Here is a 13,853-nt window from a genome sequence, read left to right as displayed (position 1 = left end):
CAGGGTCCACGCTGGTTGCATCTGAATGGGAGACTAGAAGTGTTAGCACTGTAAGAGATTCCCCTTAGGAGATGGAATCGCCCTGGGAAGAGCAGAAGGTTCCAAGTTCCCTCCCTGTCTTCTCCAAGATAGGAAAAGATTTTTTTATAGGACAAGATTTTTTAATTGAACCAAGATAGGGCTGAGAGAGATTCCTGCCTGCAACCTTGGAAAAGCCGCTGCCAGTCTGTGAAGCCAATACTGAGCTCGATAGACCAAGGGTCTTACTCAGTATGTGGCAGTTTCCTATGTTCCCCCTTCTGTGTGCCCCTCTCCTGTCAGCCGCGCTCCCTCCCCTGAAATCTTGGACTACGCAGCCAATCAAGCAGGGACACTTCTGGTTATCTGGGCGTAGCCTGGGAAGGCTCGGCTCGCGACTGATAAAAAAGGGCAGGAAGGAACTTGTATTGTGTGTTGGCAGTACCTACCCAGCTAGAGCTGTCTTCAAAGCTCCCTCCCTGCATGGGGACAGGATGAGAGTTAAAACGGAGAAGGCCGTAGACGACCCTATAGACGAGAGAAAGCTGGTTTGGGGCGTAACAACAGTGAATGTGTATTCCGCTTTGCTCAGCCTGAGACCTGGTCCGGATCCCTAGCCAAGTTTACTTAGAACCAGGTCCCCTGTTCTGTGTTCAATGGCCTCTTGCACCCAGGCAAACTGCGCTTAGAATGGCAGCCTGGGAAAAGGAAGGGAAGTTTCCCTCCCGACAGGAAATAGACCGAAGCCACTCTTACTGCCCTTGGCACTGCTCAGGTGTGCACCTTTTGAAAACTGAGGGAGCGCGTACCTGGGAGAAAGTCCCTTCGAGCCCAAAGGGACTTCCTTCCGAGTAAAAGCGGTGGAATCCTTAGCAAACCTGCGCTGTGCCTAAGGAAAAGTCAACGCGTACCTGCATTTCCCGCCCCCTCCACCCCACCCCCTGCAGGACTTGCCCGCCTGCCGCCGCGCGGTTCCCCTCAGGTGTCACTTGGCGGCTGCTGCAGCAGCAGCAAAGCATATGCGGTCTCCGGGAGACTGAAGCAAGGCAGCCTGCAAGTTCCCGCCCATTTCCCCTCCCACCCGGTTCATTAGCTGCGCGAGGAGGGAGCTTCTCGAGGTCTTCTTATGTTATTCTATTATTACCTCCATAGGATCAGGCGTTGAAGCGAGAATTCGCCACCGCGGAGGAAGAGGGGGCGGTTGCAATGAGCTTTTGCAGCGAAGCGCTCCTAGTCCCCCAAACTGTGTCGCGTTTATTATTGCTGCTGTTATGCTAGAAGACGAGTCTTTCCCCCGCTAACTTGCCTTTGGGAGTTTACAACATAAGAGTGAGGAGAGGGGGGGGGGAACACTTAGGGTTTTTTGTGTGGATTCTCTCCTCCTCCTCTTCTCCCCCCCCGCCGCCCCCCGCATGCAATTTAACCTCCACCGGCGTCCATCCTTCTTCTTTCTATTGCAAAGCCCGTCGGCTTTGTGGGAAATAGCGTGGAGCTGTTGCTGCTGTTTTCTCTCTCTCCGCTCAGGGCTTTGCTCTTTCGGCTTGCGAGCGAGCATGCGGTCGCTGCTCCTGCTATAGGCGGACGCCGGCGGTCGCAATGCAGTTCCGTGCAGGCGGCGGCGGCGGCGGCGGCGGGGAAGGCGAGCTTTTGAAAGCGGCGCAGCGCGGGGCTCGTGGTGGTGGCTGCTGCTGCTTCTAGCCCGAAGGGGACGGGATTCCAGCATGCTGTGTTGAAGACGCTGCGGGAGGAGAAGGCAGGAAATTGCAGGCACCGAATCGCACAGGGCTGGGCTTGTCGGTCTGTCAGTCCGGCTCGCAGCTGACTTGAGAGGGGCTCGGCTTTGCCTTGGGAAGGGGAGTCCAGCACAAGCTCCCCACCCCCGGCGGGACCTGCATCTCTCCCCTGCCACCAGGAAAGGCTGCCGAGCCGACTTCGCCGGCGGATCGGACTCGACGTCGTCTTCCTTCTTGGCTTCGCTCGAGGATTTTGGTTCAGCTTTGGACTTTTGAGACCCTGAAACTTACATCGAGGAGGAGGAGGAGGCGGGATTTTGCCTTCTCTCTCTCTGTGCGCGCGCTTGTGTGTGTGTGTTTTTCCCCTTTTCCCCACGGAGGAGGAAGTTCTCGGTTTTTTCGTTTTGCTTTTTGTAGATCGGTGGCTCCTTGGGGGGGGATCCGGTGGCGACGCAGAAGATACGATGAGGCTGCTGGTGGCGCTGGCTTGGCTCAGCCTGGTGCTCCTGGTTCTACTGATCCATCTCGGGGAGGTGGCGCCGCAGCCTTGCCCGGCTCAGTGCTCCTGTTCCGGCAGCACCGTGGATTGTCATGGGCTGGCGCTGCGGAGTGTCCCGAGGAACATTCCTCGCAACACCGAGAGGCTGTAAGTCTCCCTCCAGATGCCGCCTCTCCCCCTTCATTCCCCAATCCCAAGATCAAGCAGCCAGCCATCCTCTTCCCGATCAAGGCAGCATGTTGTCAAGCACATCGTTGCCCTCTCCAAAGCAAGGGAGGGGGGGAACCTGTAAAGTAGGTGAAGGTGGAAGTGATGGTTCCATGTATACTCCAAGGGGTCTCCCACCACGTCGTCTTAGGGCACTGCACCTCTCATCGCTGCTTTTCTTAATTTTTTTTTTTAAAAAGCTTTGAAACGGCACTCCCATCATTTTAATACGCATGACTGCGTTTTCATAGTTTGTGCCAGGCAGAACAGCAGCCTTGGGAGTGCTGCGTACTTTTAAGTTTGGTTTTTATTTTTATTTTAAATATCCACGGGTATTGGCCAAATACACATGCATGTCATTTCAATGTGTTGCTGCAATTCCTTATGGGCCTCATCTAACCCTTGTCTGCTTCACATAGCCTGTGTTGTGGTTGGTGCTGGTGGGAGAGATGAGCTCTTTAGGACTTCCACCCGGATTTGAGTGTAGTACCTTGCCCTTAGGGTTGCCAGATGTCCCTTATCTTTTTCTCTGCCTTTAAAACCGCCATCACCACCACCTGTTCTATTTTAGAACATCATAGAACCTATATTTTAGGATATTGCAGCTCTCTTGAACAAACGGCACAACTCAGCAATTGTCCCTTGTTTCTGAATTATTGATCTGGTAAACCCAATTTGCTGCCTCTCCCCCCACCCCCGTTTCCTGCAATTCTCATTACGGGTTTCAGGGGTAATGTTAGCAGACATGAAAGAACCAAGCCATTAGTTCCACTGCTTTGCTCAACACCCCCCCCACACGCCCCCCGGCAAACAGTAATAAGCAAAATAGGCTGCTGCTTGGTAATTTGGGTCAGGAAGAGACCATGTGTGAGGTGGCCCTTCCCTCGCTTTCTTTGGTATTTCACTCTTCTCTCACCCTTCCGTAAATAAACTGAAAAAATCCTGTTCCTCTAATCCTGGGGACATGGCTTGTAGAAAACTTTTCAGGTCAACTTCAGTAGCAGGTCTTAAAATGTAAAGACACATTTGTAACCCCTCAGCCTGGAACTGCAGCTAGCTCAGGTCAGACACTACCCGACCCAATTTAAATCCTCCCTCCTTGTGCCCCTTTGTCTTCTGTTCTTATTTTGGCATGCACAGGGTTAGAACCTACAGTAATACTGCAAAGGGGGCCCTTAAATTACCCAGGAAGAAGATTGTCCAGTAGCAGAGAAATGACTTAATTGCTTTAAAAAACCCAGCTCTTTGCCAAAAAGGATAAATTCTCAAATTCCCCCAACTGTTTGTATTGCTTGTACAAGCTGGTGAGTGCTTTTGGATTGGGGTGGTGGATGAGATTGTCATAATACTAGAAGGCAGACCTGACACTCATTTGCCACAGTGAAATGATAGCTTGAAGATTCTTTTCTTATCTGTACCTCTCAAAGCATGCAAATGCTTGCCCTTTGCTCTCACAGCTTGAAGTTTGTTGATAATTTATAAACAGACAAGTGGGTACCAGATACACACTTCTCAATATTTTAGCTTCATTTGAAATAATCAAATGCTGTTTGGCCAATTAAAAATAAAAATAAAAAAATCTTTCCTTAGTGATCAATTAGATTTAAAGGTGTTCTTCAAAATACATGCTAATTATTTCAGAAGCCTTTTATCTAAGAAATATTGCAGGGAAAACTGAAAGAAGAACCCTTAGGATTTGTTTTTAAACTTAAGCTACTCTTCCGCTCAAAGAGAAAAATATCAGTGACTCACTGGTCTTAAGGCGGGTTGGGGGGAGAGAAGAACCCTGTCTAGATCATTAAGAGTCCTGCCACTTCAGTGGAATGCACTCATTCCTATAGTCTTCTCCCCAAATAAAATACATGGTCTTTAAGGTTAGTTTCTGTTTGAAGCTGTTTCTCATAGCTTAGCTCAAGGAGTGTTGTTAAGCTGAAGTCAAGCTAATGTAACTGTCTCTAACTAATAATGACCGTTGGGTTGAGTTGAGATTTGGATCCGAAATGCAAGATGAAGAGCTAATTACTAATGAAATCCAAAACAAAACAGTTATCTGTCAATATAGCATTACATGTTTATAGTTACAATAAGGTTTCCAAGACTAAGTGAGGAATCTACATTTTTTAACACAAGGAATTGTTGAAAGAGTGCAAAACTTAGATTGTTGTTGTTAACCCCCCAAACGTTTGCTCTAGGAAGCCTAGCTGTGTAAGTACAGCTGGGTTTTAAAGAATGTTATAGAACTGATGAGGCCTTTGAGAGAGAAAAATTAGGCCTTGGAAAAGCTGTCAAAGAGGTTTCCAGGTGCCTTTCTCTCTGTTCCCCTTTTCTTTTGAACCCCTGGTGCCAGACCCCTGCTAATCTTCCTCCTGTGGACTCTGCAAAGAAGAGGAACAGTCTCAGTGGTCATAGTCTTCAAGGGTCTTTGAGACATGGCCACATGTCTGAAGAAGTGGGCAGGGAATCCTCTTTTATTCTCTGTAGGCCTGGAACTGACCTCAAACAAATGATTAAGTAAACGTCTTGATTGTGTGTCTGTAATACTCATTTATCCATAAATTGCAGTCCAACTTGTCCAGTGACTCTAAAACAGAAAAGTTGTTAATCATAACTGTTCTTATGGAAAAAAGGTCAGATTTGTGAATGTAGTGTCTTGGAGTTATTCTCATTATGTTACTATGTTTTCCAGTAAATTATACCTAAAAGAGGAAAAAAATCTACTTGATATTGATTTTTGAGAGTTAAAATAATCTGTACTTACTTTTGTTACTTTTGGGAATTAACTGCAATCTAGGATTAAGTATTGATCCTCAGATGTGTTAACAGTTTTTGTTGTTGAAAACAAACAATATAGTCAGCATTACTGGAGTGTTTAATTTTACTACTAAAATTTGTTCTTCTTAGGGATCTTAATGGAAATAATATCACAAGGATCACCAAGACTGATTTTGCTAGCCTAAGGCACCTTCGAGTTCTGTAAGTTCTTTTGAGTTTGAGATTGGATTTTTTGTATTTTTATCTGTTACTATTGTATGCTGCAGATGTAAAAACTAATTCTTTACTTAACCTCTATAATAACAATAGCTAAACTTACATTGTATGAGAAAAAACAGTTGGGAGATGACAAAAGTTTGGAAGAATGCCACAGTGGCAATTCTGTATTCTAACCACTTGTGATTTTATGTTTTTTCTTGAATCTAAATGAAGCAAAATATCTGCAGTTTAAAAGCCAAATGTGTTCATGTGGAAAAGAGAATTTAGTGTATTAAAAAAAAATAAAAACTGAAATAAATTGTTTGAATATATTGCCATTCAGGCCCTTTAACATGAAAATACATTTTCTTAGTTCCTTAGCTTGACATACAAAGGAATTCAGGAAAGAGAAACTATGGGTATAGTTTGCCTTTTTTAATAGCAAATCCTGGTAATGTTGATTTAAACTCTAAACTAGTTTTATTAGCCCTAAATCTTGTCCTTTTATATATTTTCCCTCTCTCTGTATAACATTTGTATATTAAAGTTATGTGACGTGGGGCTCTTAAGAAAATTGTATATGACTGCTGCTTCTTCTTCTTCTTCTTTTTTTTAGTGAAAATAAATCTTATTTGAGCTCCCCTAATAACTGAAAATTGCTTACAATTATTCCCTGACTTAGAAGAATTGGATTAATTTTGGTCCAGCTTTCTAAAGGTGAAAAGTGGCAAACTTCTCTTGTTGTGGAAACATTTTCACCTTTAATCTTTCAATTGCAAAATAAAAATCATGAAATGCATAGTAAATAACTAAAATAAAACTAAACAAACTTTCCTCTTTTACTCAGTGTTGTACACGTTTTCTGCATGATGTTAAACAGCTTTTTTTTTTTTTTTTTGCCTTGTGCCTCAAGAATATATTTTCTTCGCCTTTTGACCCTTCAAGTTCTTGAGCAGGTTTAAGGTCTCTCTTTTTAAGAATGGAGAGAGTAGTTCTGCCCCACCCCCAACATATGTCACAGTCGAGTGTAAGGTGAGGAGTCTTAAACACATTAAATTGGATGTGAAATCTCAGACTAGAGTGAGAATTACAGAGTTAATAAAGGGGAGATGATTGCAAGGTTCCCCATTGCTGAAGTGCTGTAATAACAGGTGTTAATCATTGTTTTATTACTAGCTGTTTTAAAACTCTTACTTTGCATTTCAGTCAGCTCATGGAAAATAAGATTAGTACAATTGAGAGAGGAGCGTTCCAGGATCTGAAAGAGCTAGAGAGACTGTAAGTATATATATATATATTTAAAAATTCAAATATTAAAAGCAAGTGGACAATTTCTTCCCCTCCCACATTTTGTGTGTATGTGTGTGAAGCCACTGGGATTTGTTCACACTTTTGGATTACTTCTTGAAGGAGAAAAGAAAATGCAGCAGTTGGTTCCCAGTGGGTATGTGCTATAGATGGAAAATATGACATGAATTATAGTTTCTGAAAGAGAAAATTTTGCTGAAGATATAATCCAAAGGGTCTTGAGCACATAACTTACTGTATTAAGAATATGAAAATAAGTTCCCTGCAGAGAATGAATCCAAATGACTAAACTGGTGCAACTTAATGACAATATAGCTTTGTAAAAAGTGTGTAACTTTGCTCCTTGACTGATACTTAAAATAGTGTCACTGAACTTCTGATGTTTCCAGTAGGCTAGGTATGTATAGTGTGGAAAAGCCAAACTATGTAACAGCAAAAAAATATGAATCATTAGTTGCAAAATGCTATTGACATTAAATGTAGTCAGAGAACTACATTTAGAGATCAGAGAACTGCAAGGTTTCAATTGATCTAGCATTGTAAGGAGAAGTATCCAGAAGCATGTACTGAATAGTTAGAATTCCTAAACTTCAATAAAGTATTTGGAGACTTTAGTGGGGTTTCTGTGCTATTGATAGTAAATGTTAACTTGTTTCTCACTTGTTGCACACTTGTCATAACTTCAGTGTAAGTTGCATTTCTGTTGAGTAGCTGTTACATTTTGCCAGCACTCAATCTGCAGTATTTTATGCCAATGGAAAGTGTTTTCACATGGATATGATCTTATAAACTTTTTTAAAAAAGCATTTAGCTGGAGGTGGTATGCTTCTTTTGGTCTACAAACTTGTGCATGGGGTCCTCATCTAGTTATGCTTCTTAAAATGGGGAATGGCAAATATCTCCCTGCAATCTCATAATTTTGTGAACACTTTTAGTTCAATTTGAATGAACTTGTTTTAAAATATGCATTGCTGTTCCCCCCCCCCCACTCCCCAACCCCAAGGCTTGTGCAGCAAGGACTCTTCAGAGTATCATTAAGCTTAGAGTTAGCTGGGTCATTCTTTGAGTGGGAAAATGCTGAAAAGCAGACTATTTTGTTATACACCAAGAGGATCCTTACATTAAGTAAAGAGTAATTTTTCAGTAACTTTATCTACTTTATGTCATTGGTTTTAACATTGTGCTTCTGTAAACTTTACAGGATGGTGAATGCTAGATTCTGTTTGAGTATATTTGAAAAAAATATTGGAGGAAATGCTTAAAAGTGATTGCCTAGAAATACTCCTCATATTGGATTCTAAATACAAATATGCTTCTTTGTGTACTTAACCCTAACTTAACAGTTTTGCTGGATTGTGCTTTGTACTGATGTTGTGGGTTGCAAAAGTTTTGTATTAATGCAGTTGAATCAGAGACATACTGCAAGAAAAGATATTGGAAATGCTTTAAAGAATTGGAGAGTATTATTTGTGTTGGGTTTCAGGATTCTGCCACTTCCTAGGGCAGCTAGTTGCAGATACTAAGCAAATTGTTAGGACTGTATCTAAGACACTAGCAAATGGTTCTGGTAAATGTGAGTAATGTAGTTGCCTTTATATCATTGGGGACTGTGGCTTAAATTGTAAAACTTCTATGAATTTATATTTCAGTAAATATGTCTCACGTAACTATATTTTTAAAACTCGGTATAAAATCATACCTATTCATGTGAAACAAAATCATGATAATCCATTCTGCCCCAATGGGATGGGGCCATAGCTCAGTGAAAGATCAGCTGCTTGGCATGCAAAAGGTCAGGGATTGAACTTGCGACATCTCCAGACAGGGCTGGGAGAGAAACCTGCCTGAAATACATTCATTCATACATTCACTTTCTATACCGCCCTTCCAAAAATGGCTCAGGGCAGTTTACACAAAGAAATAATAAATAAATAAGATGGATCCCTGTCCCCAAAGGGCTCACAGTCTAACAGGAAACTTAAACTTGACACCAGCAACAGTCACTGGAAGTACTGTGTTGGGGGTGGATAGGGCCAGTTACTCTCCCCCTGCTAAATAAAGAGAATCATCACATTAAAAGGTGCCTGTTTGCCAAGTTAGCAGGGGTCTTGAAATCTTGGAGAAGCTGCTGCCAGTCTGTGTAGACAATAGTGAGCTAGATGGACCAATGATCTGACTCGGTAGAAGGCAGCTTTCTATGTTCCTAAGTGGGGAATGTGATTCAAAGCACAGAGTGAGAGTGCCGAGCCTTTTTTTTTTTTTTTTTTAAACCATCAGTCCCCTGAGGTCAGTCTTCTCAGCTGGGCCCCAGTACCAGGTGAGCCTAGCTGCCGCTTAGGGAGGGTTCAGCACCCCCTCCTCATGCCCCTCTTTTACACTTCTAGTAGCATTCCTACACCTTGCTTTACGTGTGATTGGGGCAGGCCTTTGTTTAAAGACACAGGTCCATTGCCATTACATGTACTTTGGCCCTTAAGATTTAACTGATCTGGGTTAATTATCCCAAACAAGTAAATACTTATAGAAGTGTTGAAACTAGTACTCTTTTCAGTTCTTAAAAGTAATTATGTTACAGATCACATCTGTGGGGGGAAAAACATTCTCTCATGCTTTTATGCAAGTAAATTTTCACTTTGTAGTGACAAATAACAAATTGTACTTGTGTTATGAGATGTCTTGGAACTTGGTCAAAAATCAGAGTTGCCCTTAGCTGTTCCGGTTATATCTTCTCACATTATTTTAAGAGTGTTGTAGATTTCTGTTCCGTCTTGGGCACAAATCTGATGTTTATTGTTAGGAGAGAGAGTTGTAATTTTGAATGGAAGAAATATAGTCTGGGTCTCTTGAAACCAGCTTAGCTGTTGGCTAAAAGCAAATATTTTATATTTGTGAGGAAAGCTTGGAATTTGTTTTTGTTAATTGTCACATCCATCTGATGGGAACATGATGTTGTCTGACGATTAAGTCATATCTTTGAAAATGTGAAACTCAAAGGTGTTTGCCCCAGAATGTGTTGATACCCCATCTTCCAAGTAACAAATAACTTTGTGTTAACATGTGTAATATTTAAATATCAAACATCAGATTTCTCACAAACAGACTAAGCAGCTCTGTCAGTTGCCGTGATGTGTTAAATTGTTTGTTTATAGGGAATGCAAAATCTCCAAAGCTGTTGGTGATGAAGTGCTCCATAATTTAACTTTAGCTTCTAAATGCCTTACTTATCTGATATATAGTTTCTAGATTAAGCCTTTCTTTCTATTTTGGTATTCATGATCTGGCAGACTGATGCTCTGGTCCTGCTATGTAGCACTTGCACTAATATAACCTATCCTTGTTCCTGGGCTCACCCAGCAGCAAAGACAAAAATGCAATAATACCATTAGAAACAAAAAACAGTGTTGCAACTCCCACAGTATTCTTGGCAGCTCCACCAATCACAGTGCTTGCTTATGGCCTCATATTACCCATGCACAAAATACACCAATAACGTGCAGTTATGATAGGGATTTCCTGTTGTCACCAAATTAATTATGCAGCATCTCCCACACACAAGCATGCTTCCTATAGCCTAGGACGCTGGAGGGCAGCAACTGACATCTTCAAGGTTCCCCTCAGATAGAGAGACACAGCCACAGCAGCTAGCAGATGACTCTTTTGACAGGAAAAAGGGCTTGGCAGGGCATGAATGCCATTCCAATTGCGACAGTTAGCCAACTCCATAGTACTTGGGTAAGAGCTTTCAAGTAGTATTTGTGGATGAAAAGCCCTGTGCTCCTTGGAAAAGGGGGAAACCCCACTGCACTGTAGTAGCAAGGTTACCACATGGACAATATGGACATTGCATACAACACATTTTATTGGTGTTTGTGTTAGGGGAACAAGCTTCTGCCAAGAGATTGCCGGGGGGGGCACATGGGCAAGGAACTGCAACAGCAAGGTCACAGATGGCAGCACTATGAGTTGATAGCTCATCAGAGGGAAGGAGATCTGCAGAGGGAAGGAGAACTGGGAAATGAGGGTTCAGCTGAGTACCCTGCCAGCAACAATAATTTTGGACAGAAAAGAAAAGAGCCAGAAGTTATGACCAAGACTGTCTTCTTGAGAGAGCAGTTCCCCAACTGCACAACCCCGGGATCAGAGTTCTGATCAGAGTCTTTCTAGTCCCTCAGGATCTAGCCAGTAACATTTGCCCTTTCCTCCCCCTACCAGGCAGTGTGTAGGTCCTCAGGTCCCTTCAGTGCTGGCAACAGCACTAAACATGGAGGGTCAGGAGAGTACTGAGATGTTAGAACTCTCCCCATAACCTTGCTGGTGGATTAGTGGCAAGGCCATGGACAAGATGTACACATTTGGGCCTGTTTGGATGTTGCGGTGAAAAACTGACTGCTTGCTCTGTATGCTTTATTATGAAGACTTGCAAGGTGAATAACAAGGGGTAGGCAGCAGCTAACTGCTTTAAGTACTGACACAGTTTCATTAAGTGGCATTAGCTGTTGAGGGAGTTCTGATGCCATTGCAGAAAGATGGGGTGGGCAGCCCTATATTCTTGCTGCATGACTGATAAGAGCAGCTTTCTGCATTGGTTATATTACCATTTGTCATTTGATTTTGAAATGAACAGAGCTCTAGGAGAGAAAACATGAACAGAAACAGCTGGTTTCTGACTGGTCATTGCTGTAGACCTTGGTTGTGATCTGATAGCAATTAAATAGAAATATCCTTGTTTCTGAATGTTGAAGGACTGCCTGGTTGCCTGGAGAGAAGATATCTGGGATGATGGTATGCAGTGGTAGCAGGAACAGCTCTGTATGGGTGTTTCATCAGATAATTGAGAGATGTTGCCATGAACTTAGTGCTCTTTCATTTTGCGAGCCTAGCTAGTAGGGCTTTGTGAACTTCTGGGGGGCTATTCAACTCTGGTCAGCTTTGACACCATCCTCCCTCTTGACCTGAAGCAAAGTGCCTTCTGGATGGGTGGGGGCAAAGTAGGACTGAAGCAAAGCAAACCAGGTCAAAGGGCACATTTTCCCCCTTTCCTCAAAGAATCCTGGGAATATCATGGGTGGTAGGGGTGTGCATGAACCTGTTTGGAAGCCCTTTTATGGGCCTCTGAACAGGTTTGAGCACTGGCTGGTTCGAACATTCAGCGGGTAGGACTTTAAGGGTGAGGGAGGGTGCACTTACCCCTCCCCCTGATTTCCCTGCCGGTGCTGGAGTTCTGTAAAATCTCTCGGGGTGGCAGTGTACTTCCCAGCTGCCCCTTCCCCGCTTTGGCCAGAAGTACCCGGTGTGCACATGTCGCAATTGCGCGTGAGCCCATCTGACGTGTGCGTTCACATGCGCCCGGTACTTCCGGCTGAAGAGGGGAAGGGGCGGCAGGGAGGTACACTGCCGACCCCGAGGGAATGGACAGAGCTCCAGTGTCGGTGGGGGGAAAGCAGGGGGAGGGCTAAGTGCACCCTTCCCTGCCACCCCCGCCCAGTTCTGTGCACATCACTAATGGATGGTTGTGAAATTTGTGATATTTTCTGAGGCTGTAGCAACCTTAGAAAAGACTGTGAATTTCAGGAGTACTCATGCCATTGCTGGGTATCCATCAGGATAGGAAAATAATATCTTTTTAAAAGTCAAGGCATGAAAGGTGGCTGCTTGCGCCTTCACAGTGGGAAGGAAGGATGAAGGCTTTTTTCCTGCCCACCCTACCAGTCTTGATAAATAGTTTTAGGGATGGGGACAAAGGGTTCATCTGAATCGTCTGAACTGGCCCCAGTAGTGAAGTGGTACTTCTTCCTACAGGTCTGCTAGCTGGGGTCCCTGATCGCACATTGATTGCGCACTTGTTTGGTAGTCTCTGAGGAGTCCTCTTTGGGAGGAGATGATATTTTGAGACAGTGCACTCTCCACCACTGTAGGTAGTTGCATTGGGCAGTTAACTGTTCCTTCTGCTGCCATGTGGCCCAGCTCTGATCCTGCAAGAAAGAATACATTGGGAATGTTTGGCTAACTAACCATGTGTGTAGTGTAATTCAGTTGATCAGTAAAGGTGTTTTGCATTATATTTCCCAGTGTGTGGTGGGGTACCAGTTTTCTGGTCATCAAGGACCCCCCTTTAATGTAAACTTACTCTACCTTATTAATGAGACATGCTGTTCCCCATAGTGTATGTGGGAGTGAGAAACTGAGTGCCTTTGTGATTTGCACACATGAGATGCTTGGGAGGGAGAGACAGAGGAAGCGTAAAAGTCATATATAAGTGTCCGCTTCATCACTCTGGTGTGGTTCTTCCCCTCCTCATTTGCCTGTGCGGGGATGCCTTGTACTTCTGGCTGCCATTGGAGCAGAGTAGTTGAGGTTTCATTACAGGTGGGTGTTGCATCTGGACTCCTGAAGCAGAACTGTAAAGTGTATTGAGAAGTGTTATCCACCTGCTCTTCCTGCTTTGTTAGCCTTGGCTGTCAGCTGTTTATGCAGTGTGCTCTTTTGCTGTAGTCCCACCTGAGTGCTCATAATTCTGCAGATAAAGGGCAGAGTAATGTAGTCCTATGCTGCACAGCTTGGTTAGGGATATGCACAGAACCAGCTCAACAGGAGGTACTCTGCTGCCCCACCAGACTATTTATGCACACAGCGCTGGAGGGGGAAGTGCGGGGGGGGGTAAGTGCACCCTCCCCCATCCTTAAAGCCAGTCCCACCCTTGCATTTGAACGTGGGGGTTACTAACCTGTTTGGCAGTCTAAGGATAGAATGCCAAACAGGTTCGTGCACATCTCTAATCTTGATACATGAGCTCTGTTCCTTTTCTTATATACTTGAACTTCACTGTGACTGACTACCAGGTGGAGAGGGGATAGTTGTCTGGGGCTTCTCCCACTATGAATGTGATGACTTACACTCACACCTGCTGTTGCTATAACCTCATGCTGGCACAGGGCAGTAGCAACCCTGGAGGGACTGTAGGATTCTTGCAGAGTGAGTCTCGCTCCTCTCTTGCCATTCGTTGACTCCATGTGTTTCCCTCACTTGTGCTGACAGTGCCTGCCTGACATGAGGATTATGCTGGTAGTAGGATAATATCGCTAGAACAATATTGTTGTGCCATCCCAGATTCATTTTGC

At 43.9% G+C, this 13,853-nt stretch overlaps 1 protein-coding gene across 8 annotated transcripts in view; it reads left to right on the top strand.

Moving 5' to 3' along the window:
* Positions 1-2,215: 2,215 nt before the first annotated feature.
* Positions 2,216-13,853, top strand: part of SLIT2 (slit guidance ligand 2) — a 426,589-nt gene continuing 414,951 nt past the window's right edge. For 7 of the 8 annotated variants that reach the window (XM_053253820.1, XM_053253817.1, XM_053253815.1 and 4 more), the window contains exons 1-3: positions 2,216-2,397; positions 5,359-5,430; positions 6,634-6,705. In XM_053253820.1, coding sequence (XP_053109795.1) covers positions 2,216-2,397; positions 5,359-5,430; positions 6,634-6,705 — 326 coding nt within the window. The remainder of the gene's footprint in view (positions 2,398-5,358; positions 5,431-6,633; positions 6,706-13,853) is intronic. The other variant, XM_053253821.1, reaches the window with a different exon arrangement.

This window comes from Hemicordylus capensis, chromosome 5 (assembly GCF_027244095.1).
Source record: "Hemicordylus capensis ecotype Gifberg chromosome 5, rHemCap1.1.pri, whole genome shotgun sequence".
Classification (NCBI taxonomy): Eukaryota; Metazoa; Chordata; class Lepidosauria; order Squamata; family Cordylidae; genus Hemicordylus; species Hemicordylus capensis.
Note: the sequence above shows the minus strand (reverse complement) of the source record. Positions and strands in the feature narration are given on the sequence as shown.